The sequence below is a fragment of the Salmo trutta genome, chromosome 7 (genome assembly GCF_901001165.1).
Source record: "Salmo trutta chromosome 7, fSalTru1.1, whole genome shotgun sequence".
In the NCBI taxonomy this organism is placed as follows: Eukaryota; Metazoa; Chordata; class Actinopteri; order Salmoniformes; family Salmonidae; genus Salmo; species Salmo trutta.
The window spans coordinates 42,308,331-42,321,535 of record NC_042963.1 but is presented as its reverse complement, the minus strand read 5'-3'; the positions used below and the strand labels follow the sequence as shown (position 1 = coordinate 42,321,535).

At 44.5% G+C, this 13,205-nt stretch overlaps 1 protein-coding gene across 3 annotated transcripts in view; it reads left to right on the top strand.

Moving 5' to 3' along the window:
- The window catches only part of bcl2l13 (BCL2 like 13), a 47,297-nt gene that overhangs the window by 14,713 nt on the left and 19,379 nt on the right, over positions 1-13,205 (top strand). For all 3 annotated transcript variants that reach the window (XM_029758935.1, XM_029758936.1, XM_029758937.1), the window contains 4 exons: positions 5,559-5,654; positions 5,866-6,022; positions 6,709-6,781; positions 7,238-7,366. In XM_029758935.1, coding sequence (XP_029614795.1) covers positions 5,559-5,654; positions 5,866-6,022; positions 6,709-6,781; positions 7,238-7,366 — 455 coding nt within the window. The remainder of the gene's footprint in view (positions 1-5,558; positions 5,655-5,865; positions 6,023-6,708; positions 6,782-7,237; positions 7,367-13,205) is intronic.

Genomic DNA, 13,205 nt, shown 5'->3' with positions numbered 1-13,205 from the left:
TAAAATTATAGACTGATAATTTCTTTGTCATTGGACAAACGTACAAAATCAGCAGGGGATCAAATACTTTTTCCCCTCACTGTATCCTAATCATATTTAGGAAGTCCATTTCCTTGAAAAGATAACTGCCAGTGATTCTCCGCCCATGCATAGGCAACCTACTCCATTTCAATGAGACCACACATACTAGGCACACTTGATCTCACACGCCGAACTAGAAGAGAGGTAGGCTACTTAAGTTGAAGCAGCGAATTATGAGAGCGTGTGAATAATGTGACAGATGTGCTTTTAATACAAAATGTAGGCTAATGCATACAAAGCAGAAAGACGACAGTTTCCAATAATCTGCAGGACAACAAATATTTTTATTCCAAAGTTGTCTGTCTGGCCGCCTGCTCCCAACCGCAACATGAAAAATGCAGACCGCGCTGCAATGACCTGGCATTCCAGCTGGAATGCAGTCCTCTACCTCCAAGCACGTTGGGATCTCTAACCTAGTTGTGCGGAGGCTGAACAGCGTCTAGTAATGTTGACAGTCACTGACATTAGGGTGGGAAATGGTTAGATATACAAAATATGTCCATCACAAACTCCATTCACTAGCCTATTTTGGTTTAGGGTTATCAGTGTCTCACCATGCCAGGGAGTCCAGCTGGTTCATGTCAGCATGGCCTGACCTGCTCTCCTAACTACAGAGGTCATGACCGTCTTGCATGAGCAGTAGTCCGGGGTTCTCCAAGGTCTGCCATGTCTGCCATGTGTCCCATGTGATTACCATGGAATATGAATGAGTCTGATTGTCCCCTTTGAAAGGCAAATGCCTTTTGGCTTTCAGACAGGAAGAGCAAGACTGTTTTGCCTTCGGGTAGGTCCCAGAATGGGTGAAGGGAGTAGAGACCAGTATCACTAAACATGTTAGTATTGTGGCAAAGATACAAAACAGGAAAAGGATTTAACTTCTTTAGGAAAATGACCCTAATGTTGGAAATGAACATCATGTTGTCACATGTATTTATTTTCCAAGCTATAGCACAATATCTTCCATACAGCAGGTTTTTAAAGGACCAAATAGTTTGATCTGTTTCATGTTTTCATTTTTACCATTAAAAAAATATTAAAATATTGCGGCACTGGTATCGTCACAGCCCTAGTAAAGACAAATGCCTGATTCCTGCTTTCCACTTGGCCAACTCCTCGTTCTGACAGCCTGTCGTGTGCAATCACTGTAGGATTACTCACGCGTTACTGGGCCAGAGCAAAGACAGGCGCAGGCAGGCTGGACAGACTGCTGAACCAGCACCTTGCCTGGCTTGGAAAACTAACACTGTGCCTCACTGAGTGAGTTAATGTGTGAACGGCCAGGAGAGGGTCAAAGGCGATTGATATGTGGAAATTGGCTGTTGTACTAGGCACTACAGGCGTTACCTGGGTACAGATTAGTCCCTCCCTCAGGATTTGAGTGCCCCCAGTTTTTGTGCTATGCCCTTGTGTGTATTAATTCTATAAGTGTTCTCAGATGCCTTGTTTTAGCTGTGCTGCTTGCTTCCAAACAAAGGAGAGCAGTAGGAGGCTAGCCTTGGGCCCAGTCAAATATACGGCATGTTAGAAGCATAGTGGAGTTGACAGTGCAGCTCCATGGAGGCAGTGTGAACTGACAGAGCATCGGCCCAATGAAATCTCTCTGCATCACACTCGCCCCTTCCCACGGTGCTCACTGGCTGAATGGTTGCATTCTGTCATAACCAGTAAGAGGTCTTTAGAGATGTGGGGGAGTACAGGGAGGGAAGGCTCAGTGCTGTGTCTGCCCCCTCATGTGGGTCTCTCTGCCTGCCCCCAGCAGGGGGGGGGGGGGGGGGGGGGTGTGTGTGTGTGTGTGTGTGTGTGTGTGTGTGTGTGTGTGTGTGTGTGTGTGTGTGTGTGTGTGTGTGTGTGTGTGTGTGGTGGGCATGTACACACGCGATGAGAGGGCCTCTATTGCTAGAGAGAGAAGGACGAGGAGGTCAGCTTGTAAATAGAGCGTGGAGCATGTGTACATTGTGTAAATAGAGCGTGGACATGTGTACATTGTGTAAACAGCACTGAGCTGTATATCTCCTATGGCAAGGGTCGGCAACAAGTTTTATATTTTTTTTGTAAAGACTGTCAAATCACCTGGAATTCAGCGAAAATTTGTTTAATTTAGAAAATCTGTTCCCAAGTATTTCCACAAATCCAAAAAGATGTGATCTTGTCTCAATTTTTCCGGGGTATGGGCTTAGCTGTGGTCAGTTTGCAGTGTCCAAATTATTATGATTTTGTTCTGGCCCCCCAACCATCAGCTCCAAAAAAACCTCTGCCATATGGCCTATAGCAAGCTCTGATGTTGTGGATCCATCCATCCATCCATCCATCCATCCATCCATCCATGATTGCTCTGTTTGGTAAACAGTGACTATTGAATGTTCATACCTGAGAGGGTTAAATCTAGACTTGGTTTCCTCTATCACAATCGCTCATATTTCACCCCAGCTTCCAAAGTAACCCTGATTCAGATGACCGTGCTAGATTAAAGAGATGTCATTTATAGATCGCAGGTAAGGGTGCTGTCGAGCGGCTAGATGCTCTTTACCATTCGGCCATCAGATTTGCCACCAATGCTCCTTATAGGACACATCACTGCACTCTATACTCCTCTGTAAACTGGTCATCTCTGTATACCCGTCGCAAGACCCACTGGTTGTTTGTTTATTTATAAAACCCTCTTAAACCTCACTCCCCCCGATCTGAGATATCTACTGCAGCCCTCATCTTCCACATACAACACCTGTTCTGCCAGTCACATTCTGTTAAAGATCCCCAAAGCACACACATCCCTGGGTCACTCCTCTTTTCAGTTCGCTGCAGCTTGCTACTGGAACGAGCTGCAAAAAAACACTGAAACTGGACAGTTTTATTGACACTTTGTTGGTACCATGTTGTGCTGCTGCCATATTGTATTGCTATCATGCTGTGTTGTTGTCTTAGGTCTCTTTTTATGTAGTGTTGGTGTGTCTCTCTTGTTGTGTTTTGTCCTATTTAAAGAAATATATATTATGCCAGCCCCCGTTCCCGCAGGAGGCCTTTTGCCTCTTGGTAGGCCGTCCTTGTAAATAAGAATTGTATCTTAATTGACTTGTCTAGTTAACTAAAGGTTACAGTGCATTCGGAAAGTATTCAGACCCCTTGACTTTTTCCACATTTTGTTACGTTACAGCCTTATTCAAAAATGTGTTAAATATTGTTTTCCCCTCATCAATCTACCTACATTACCCCATAAAGAAAAAGCACAAACAGGTTTTTAGAAGTGTGTGTGTGTGTGTGTGTGTGTGTGTGTGTGTGTGTGTGTGTGTATGTATATGTGTGTGTGTGTATGTATATGTGTGTGTGTGTATGTATGTATGTATGTATGTATGTATGTATGTATGTATGTGTATGAGGCTCAGTAGTGTGTGTGTGGCCTCCACGTGCCTGTATGACCTCCCTACAACGCCTGGGCATGCTCCTGATGAGGTGGCGGATGGTCTCCTGAGGGATCTCCTCCCAGACCTGGACTAAAGCATCCGCCAACTCCTGGACAGTCTGTGGTGCAACGTGGCGTTGGTGGATGGAGCGAGACATGATGTCCCAGATGTGCTCAATTGGATTCAGGTCTGGGGAACGGGCGGGCCAGTCCATAGCATCAATGCCTTCCTCTTGCAAGAACTCCTGACACACTCCAGCCACATGAGGTCTAGCATTGTCTTGCATTAGGAGGAACCCAGGGCCAACCGCACCAGCATATGGTCTCACAAGGGGTCTGAGGATCTCATCTCGGTACCTAATGGCAGTCAGGCTACCTCTGGCGAGCACATGGAGGGCTGTGTGGCCCCCCAAAGAAATGCCGCCCCACACCATGACTGACCCAGCGCCAAACCGGTCATGCTGGAGGATGTTGCAGGCATCAGAACGTTCTCCACGGCGTCTCCAGACTCTGTCACGTCTGTCACATGTGCTCAGTGTGAACCTGCTTTCATCTGTGAAGAGCACAGGGCGCCAGTGGCGAATTTTGCCATTCTTGGTGTTCTCTGGCAAATGCCAAACGTCCTGCACGGTGTTGGGCTGTAAGCACAACCCCCACCTGTGGACGTCGGGCCCTCATACCACCCTCATGGAGTCTGTTTCTGACCGTTTGAGCAGACACATGCACATTTGTGGCATGCTGGAGGTCATTTTGCAGGGCTCTGGCAGTGCTCCTCCTGCTCCTCCTTGCACAAAGGCGGAGGTAGCGGTCCTGCTGCTGGGTTGTTGCCCTCCTACGGCCTCCTCCACGTCTCCTGATGTACTGGCCTGTCTCCTGGTAGCGCCTCCATGGTCTGGACACAACGCTGGCAGACACAGCAAACCTTCTTGCCACAGCTCGCATTGATGTGTCATCCTGGATGAGCTGCACTACCTGAGCCACTTGTGTGGGTTGTAGACTCCGTCTCATGCTACCACTAGAGTGAAAGCACCGCCAGCATTCAAAAGTGACCAAAACATCAGCCAGGAAGCATAGGAACTGAGAAGTGGTCTGTGGTCTCCACCTGCAGAACCACTCCTTTATTGGGGGTGTCTTGCTTATTGCCTATAATTTCCACCTGTTGTCTATTCCATTTGCACAACAGCATGTGAAATGTATTGTCAATCAGTGTTGCTTCCTAAGTGGACAGTTTGATTTCACAGAAGTGTGATTGACTTGGAGTTACATTGTGTTGTTTAAGTGTTCCCTTTATTTTTTTGAGCAGTGTATATAATTACATAAAACATTTTATAGTGTGTAATATTTAATCCATTTTTGAATAAGGCTGTAATGTAACAATGTGGAGATAGTCAACGGGTCTGAATACTTTGTGAATGCCGGGTAAATGCAAATAAAAAGAGGGGCCTACACGGGAGTTGGGGTGCATTGCTGCTACTTTGACTTGTAAAGGCTGCTACACACTTTACTCATTATTATTGTTTTGTTACCTTTTTAACCTAACCTCACTGTTAACCTTTACATACAGTATGTGTACATTTGTGACCTGCAGTTATTACATCATACAGTCAGTTACATCAGAGGTAAAGACTCTTTTGGGAGAATTGATTTAGAAGTACATTTTCCAACGTGGTTTATGATGTTACTGTTGATTTTACTTCTCATTTAGTACTGATCAGAGAATTACTAGACTGAGTCCCTAGAGATTACGTCAGGGGAAATGCCTTGTCTGGTTGCCAAGTTGAACCTATTCTGTTTGGGTCAAGAACCTTAGAGCTAAAGAGGCTTGGTTCTAATGTGTCGATCAATTTAAGAGTTAAAAATAATAATAATTATGCTGCCCCAGTTTGTCTTGTGTGATCTTCCTTGTAGGTTACACACCTCCTCGTCATGACCTAGCCCTTTAGAATGTGTAGGCTATTCATGCTTGTCTGCATCACTAATTGATCCACTTCAAAGTTGTAAAGCCACTCAAACATTGTCATTGATTCTAAATATGTAATGTGTGACTGTTAGCTGAGTGTGATGTTGTGTTCCCTTCCAGGAGATGGCCATTATGCTGTGGACAGAGAGAGGAACAGAGTAATGAAGGCACAGATAGAGGAAGAGCTGAAGCAACTGGAAGATGAGGTCTCAGACTGTAAGAGGAAGCACAAATGCATATACCATATAGTCTGTTTGTATACTTCTTGTATGTATGCTGGTTTTTCTGCAATACATTTTTTATAAATAAAAACACATACAATATATGGTATGCCATCACAACACCAACAAGTCTGACCATGCTAATAGTTGGGTCTCTGTTCTTGTACAACTGGGTCTGGGACTGTCAAATAAGTGTGTGTGTGCAGCCTTCTCCAGTACAGGCTTCGACTGCCATACGTCTCCAGTGTTTAGCCCAGCCAACCCAGAGAGCTCCATCGAGGACTGCCTGGCAGTTCTGGGCGACCGGGTGGCCAGAGACCTGGACACACACCTGGCCTCTACTGTACACACACTCCTCAGTGCGTGAGTATCTGTTCAGCAGTGTACACCCAGCCTAATATTGTGTGTGTCAGTCAGTCAGCCAATGAGCAGCCAGTTGTACTGTTGTTCACTATTCACCCTTTAAAAAGAGAACAAATGAGTAAACTCATTGTATGCCTGAGTTGTGAAAAGGTATACGTTTCAGTCCTTGAAATACAGTCTGCTCAGCAGGGCCTAGGTGGCTCACCTGTACTGTAGGCCTGAAGTCAAACTCAAGGTTGATTGTGTCTTTTCATACCGCCGTAGGGAAAATAGGTACTGTGTAGTTCAGAACAGCACACAGACCTTATGAAAGGTTGTATTGCATGACTACTTCAAGGTTTATTTTTAATCTTTTTAATGATGAAATTAGATTCCAAGAATCCCTAACATAGGTTTAGTCAATGGCACACAACCATCAGATAGGCTAGGCTACCATTCATTTTCTCAAGTTACAGAAATGCAAGGACATTACTCATATATCACGTAGGCTAGGTGTGTGTCTAATCTAGGTTAGTATATTTATAAACCAGCTCTCAGTGGCACATGCATTTCAATTTCTCAAATTACTTTCAAGGTCAGTGGTGAATGATCACTGAGGGGTGTTTGTGTGTGCGTGCAGGTTGTGAACTTGTATAAACCAACCCTGTTATGTTTCCAGCCTGAGCCCCTGTGTGTTTGTTTGACAGCCCGCTGGACTATGAGCATTTCAGAGAAGCAGCACAAGACATCTCCTGCCACACGCAGAGTGGCTGGAGCAAGGTGAGGGATCTCTCTACTGTTCACATGCAGTTACTGACTCTGACTGACAACCTATGAGGTCTAGCTCAGAAACAACCCATCCGATTTTTCCCCTAGCTCTTTGGCCTATGGGATTTGCCGATCTGAAGAATCTGATAGGTGTGAACATTATGGTGGAAGCTCCCCTTAGCCTGTTTGTTTGTTTTAAATTATTTTATTTAACTAGGGAAGTCAGTTAAGAACAAATTCTACCCCGGCCAAACCCGGACGACGCTGGGCCAATTGTGCGCCGCCCTATGGGACTCCCAATCACGGCCAGATGTGATACAGCCTGGATTCGAACCAGGGACTAGATGCCTCTTGCACTGAGATGCAGTGCCTTAGACCGCTGCGCCACTCGGGAGCCCTTTGCGGCTACCTCTCCTGGTTGCTTTTGGACAGTGTCTCGAACTGGACACTGCCTTCCCCTGTCCCCAGGTGCTGGTGCCATTGGTGCTGCTGCAGGCCCTCCAGGGAGAAGGACAGATCCTGGCCCACCTGATACCTCTGGGGGTCCGTTTCCTGGAGGAGGCTGAGGCAGACTACATCATCCAGCAGGGAGGATGGGTGAGTGGACACTGGACAAGGGGATGGGTGGTACATATTGGTAGGATGGGACAGGGGACAGACGAAGAATGAACCACTTATTAATTTGTCATACGAAGTTCAAGCATATAAATGTTTCAGCCTTGACCTGTTGGCTGTTGTACACACTATAGCCAGAGTAGGGCGCCAGATATCCACTGTACATGGTTGGCTATAAGGGCATTTTGTCTTTGTTGGTAATGAGTTTTGATAAACCAGAACATAACGATAAAACCTAAGTGCATAATACGTTAACGTGGATGTTGTTGTAGGTAAAGAGTTGTTGTAAGGGTGCTTGGTTTATCACCATTCTACACTCTACAAAAATATAAACGCAACATGCAAAGTGTTGTTTCATGAGCTGTTTCATGAGCTGAAATAAAAGGTCCCAGAAAAACGGTTGGCACAAATAGGTTATTTCTCTCAAATATTGTGCTCAAATTTGTTTACATCCCTTTTAGTGAGCATTTCTCCTTTGCCAAGATAATCCATCCACCTGACAGGTGTGGCATATCAAGAAGCTGATTAAACCGCAAGATCATTAGACAGGTGCACCTTGTGCTGGGGACAGAAATGTGCAGTTTTGTCACATAAGGCCACAGATGTCAAGTTTTGAGGGAGCGTGTAATTGTCATGCTGACTGCAGGAATGTCCACCAGAGCTGTTGCCAGATAATTGAATGTTAATTTCTCTACCATAAGCCACCTCAACGTCTTTTTAGAGAATTTGGCAGTACGTCCAACTGGCCTCACAACCGCAGATCACGTGTAACCATGCCAGCCCAGGACCTCCACATCCGGCTTCTTCACCTGCGGAATCGTCTGAGACCAGCTATCCGGACAGCTGATGAAACTGTGGGTTTGCACAGTGAAGAATTTCTGGACAAACTGTCAGAATCCATCCTGGGGAAGCTCATCTGCGTGCTCGTCGTGCTCACCAGGGTCTTGACCTGACTGCAGTTCGGTGTCATAACCGACTTCAGTGGGCAGATGTACACCTTCGATGGCCACTGGCACGCTGGAGAAGTGTGCTCCTCATGGATGAATCCCAGTTTCAACTGTTCAGGGCAGATGGCAGACAGCATGTATGGTATCGTGTGGGTGAGTGGTTTGCTGATGTCAACGTTGTGAACAGAGTGCCCTGTGGTGGCAGTGGGGTTATGGTATGGGCAGGCATAAGCTACGGACAACGAACACCATTGCATTTTATCGATGGCAATTAGACTGCACAGAGATACCGTGATGAGATCCTGAGGCCCATTGTCGTGCCATTCATCCGCTGCCAGCACCTCAAGTTTCAGCATGATAATGCACGGCCGCATGTTGTAAGGATCTGTACACAATTCCTGGAAGCTGAAAATGCCCCAGCTCTTCCAGACATGTCACCCATTGAGCATGTTTGGAATGCTCTGGATCAACGTGTACAACAGTGTGTTCCAGTTCCCGCCAATATCCAGAAACTTCGCACAGCCATTGACGAGGAGTGGGACAACATTCCACAGGCCACAATCAACAGCCAGATCAACTCTATGTGAAGGAGATGTTTCACGCTGTATGAGGCAAATGGTGGTCACACCAGATACTGACTGGTTTTCTGATCCACGCCCCTACTTTGTAAATGTTTTTGCAATCGTTTTTGTTTTTTACCTTTTAAAAAAAAAAATGTTTTAACAAGGCAAGTCCGTTAAGAAAAAATTATTATTTACAATGACGGCCTACCCCGGCCAAACCCGGATGACGGTGGGCCAATTGTGCGCCGCCCTATGTGACTGGGACCATTTGATGCATATCTGTATTCCCAGTCGTGAAATCCATAGATTAGGGTCTAATGAATTTATTTAAATTGACTGATTTCCTTATATGAACTGTAACTTAGTAAAATTTTTGAAATAGTTGTGTTTTTAATATTTTTGTTCAGTGTAGATTGGGCTCACAATTGTGAAGCTCAGGGCTCACAATCCTCTAATCCACCCAGCATTTAATAAACCCGGGACTTATTTAAAACTCCGGCAATCCTAAGTGAACCTAATTTTAAGTGAAATGTAGTCTAAATATGCAGTGTTTAGACAGGCAGCCCAATTCTCATCTTTTGGCCAATTATGGGCAAGGGATATTATTTGATTGGTCAAAAGACCAATAATAATTGCTGCCTGTGTAAATGCATCCAGATTTCCTCATTATGTAAATTCCTTCTGATAGAAGGGTTGTTCTATTTGATTTCAATCACTTTTTGACCGCACCCCTTTTCTTTATTTTGAACGAAATGGTCTATACATATTCACCCATGGTAGAAGTGGTCAGAAAGTAACTTATTTTTTTTTTTATTTTATTTTTTATTTTTTACCTGAATGTCGAAACATTTAGGAGATGGAGGTTCTCAAAATTGACCTATTTTACATACCCTACTATGAGATGTCTTCATCAATGGAAAATATAAACTGTTTGAGTTGTCATTTTAAAAGTTTAAATAGTCATCTCAAATAATCTAAAAACGTCATCCGATTTTTGTAGTTTTGCATATGTTGAAACTTAGACCCTATTTTACATAATCGTAGGTTTTTGTGTTGTACCCGCCATCAGTTTTAACTGCTGTTCAGAATACTCTTGAAAACAGGGTGGGTGTCATGTTTTGGCTGACACGTACATAAAATTGAAATGTCCATTTTTCAAATGGTTCCACACATCAGAGAATGTTGACATGAATGGGAATATCAGTTTTAAATTATTCTGTAAATCTTACATAGGAAATCTATTGAAATCGTAGAAGTATAGATGGAATGTACTTTCCCTTTTAAGTTGACATTCGACGGTGGGTGGACCAGCGGCCATCTTTGTGGTAGTAATAGGAAGTTAACACTATGGTCTGAAGGGATATGGCTAGTCAACGAATTCTATTTCTATGCTTGAAATGCCACCCACCCTGCATTCAAGAGTATGCTGTGTCTCAACTGATGGCGGAAAAACAACTCAGATTATGTAAAGTAGGGTCTAAACTATAACATATCTGATAGATATTAAGAAAAAAAGTATTTTTCTCCAAGAAATTAAGTGGTTTGACAACCCTGTTTTTGTAAACTTTAAAATGATATCAAACTCAACCGTTTATCTTTTCCACTGAGGGAAAACATGGATGTCTCATGGTTGGGTGAGGTATGCAAAATGCATCGACTTTAAGCACCTCTATCTCCTAAATGTTTTGGCATTCAGGTCTAAAAACTCTGTTTCTGACCACTTCGACCATGTGAAAATGCAATACATGGCCAAAAGGATGTGGACACCCTTTCAAATTGGTGTATTTCGGCTGGTTCATCCACAACCTTTGCAGACAGGTGTATAAAATCGAGCACACAGCGACGCAATCTCCATAGACAAATATTGGCAGTAGAATGGCCTTACTGAAGATCTCAGTTTCTTTGAATGTAGCACCGTCATTGAATGGCATCTTTCCATCAAGTCAGTTCTCCAAATTTCTGCCCTGCTAGTTTCCCCTGTCAACTGTAAGTGCTGTTATTGTGAAGTGGAAATGTCTAGGAGCAACAGCGGTTCAGCCGCGAAGTGGTAGGCCGCACAAGCTCACAGAACGGGATCGCTGAAGCGCCTGTCCTCAGTTGCAACACTCACTACCAAGTTCCAAACTGTCTCTGGAAGCAACGTCGGCACAACAACTGTTCGTCGAGAGCTTCATGAAATGGGTTTCCATGGCAGAGCAGCCGCACACAAGCCTAAGATCAACATGCAAAATACCAAGCATCAGCTGGAGTGGTGTAAAGTTCACCGCCATTGGACTCTGGAGTGATGAATCACGCTTCACATCTGGCAGGCTGACGGACAAATCTGGGTTTGGAGCATGCCAGGAGAAGACTACCTGCCCGACTGCATAGTGGTGCATGACTGCAATAATGGTCTGGGGCTGTTTTTTATGGTTCGGGCTACGCCCCTTAGTTCCAGTGAAGGGGAATCTTAATGCTACAGCATACAACATTCAACACAATTCTGTGATTCCATCTTTGTGGCAACAGTTTGGGGAAGTCCCTTTGCTGTTTTAGCATGACTATGCACAAGCGAGGTCCATAGAGAAATGGTTTGTCGAGATCGGTATGGAAGAACTTGTTAGCAGTTGATGTTACTCTTCAATAATACAGACCCCGATGCAAATCAGGGGGAGGAAAATGGGGTTATTCAAAGAGAACAAATCATGCGGGGAGGTAGATGTTCATTCTTCCCTGTCCTCAGTGATTCTCTTCTGTGATTCTATCCCAGAACAAAGGGACAGGATGTACTTTATAACCCAGGCCTAGCCTGTGGTTGACCAATTAGAATTCCTTGCAATAAAACTGGGCCAATGGCCAAATAACAAGTATCCTATTTCAGGTTCAATGTATAAACTATTTGAACCAATGAGAACTTGCTATGAGTCCTGGACTGAAATTCCTCCCATGTCTCTGACCCATTGATCATTAATCCCCTATTACAGAAAAAACACTTTCCATTAATCGTTAGTACTCTATTGACCTCTCGTCCTCTGTGTTGTGTATTTATCTTTGAAATACTCTCACGAACTTGACTGGCCTGCACAGAGGCCTGACCTCAACCCCATCGAGCACCTTTGGGGTGAATTGGAATGCCGACTCCGAGCCAAGCCTAATTGCCCAACATCAGTGCCTGACCTCACTAATGCTGCTGTGGCTGAATGAAGGCACGTCCCCGCAATGTTCCAACATCTAGTGGACGCCTTCCCAGAAGATTGTAGGCGATCGCAGCAAAGAGGGGACCAACTCTATATTAATGCCAATGATTTTGAAATGAGATGTTCTACAAGCAGGTGTCCACATACTTTTGGCTATGTAGTATATGTATGAAAAGTTTTGTTCGAATCAAAAGGGTGCCGTCAAAGTGAATGAAATCAAATGAAACAACCCAGAAGTCTGGCCAGTCCTGTTGAAAGTGGTTCTGCCAACAAATAGCTGTGTGTGATGATTACTAGGGCTGTGACAGTTATGGAATTTTGGATGACTGTTATTGGTCAGCCAAATGACTGCGGTCAATGTTATGTGGATGAACAACACTTTGTTTTTCTCTCACACAGGGCAGTTGAGTCGGTAATGTAGTTAACTAAGATAAAGTACTAACTACAATACCGACTCAACTCTGCTCAGAAAATAAACATTCACTCAAACACCCGTTGATGTCTCAGATGACTTGACTGCATGGCAGCATTTCCAGTCTGAGTAATGATTTGTCAGGAGAAATCCATAGTTTTGTGTTAATACAATGTAATTGTGTGTGTTAGGCAGCCTTCCCCGTAGCTCAGTTGGTAGAGCATGGTGTTTGCAACACCAGGGTTGTGGGTTCGATTCCCACGGGGGGCCAAGTACGAAAAAAAAAAAATGTATGAAATGAAAATGAAATGTATGCATTCACTACTGTAAGTCGCTCTGGATAAGAGCGTCTGCTAAATGACTAAAATGTAAAATGTAAAAATGTCTTACTTGCTGACTGAGGTCTAAGGGCTTACACATCAATAGGGTTTGCTGGCTGAGAGTACTTAGCACCTCAATGTAATTTGCAAACCGAGTGTGCACTGATTTTACATGTAGAATGGCTTTAAAAATGTCGGAATTCAGAAGTCTACAGCGGGTGGTCCCTAAAACAGAGCGCGCTGAACGATCGACAGAAACGCTAGAGCCACATTCGGTGTGACGTGTGCGGGCCTTTAAGAAACCCTTAGAGTGTGTGGCAGTCAAAGCTCCCGACTCCAGACCACATCCCCCTGGCGACGGGGGTATGAGTAGTCTTGGCCACTTTCCTATCTATGTCCCTCT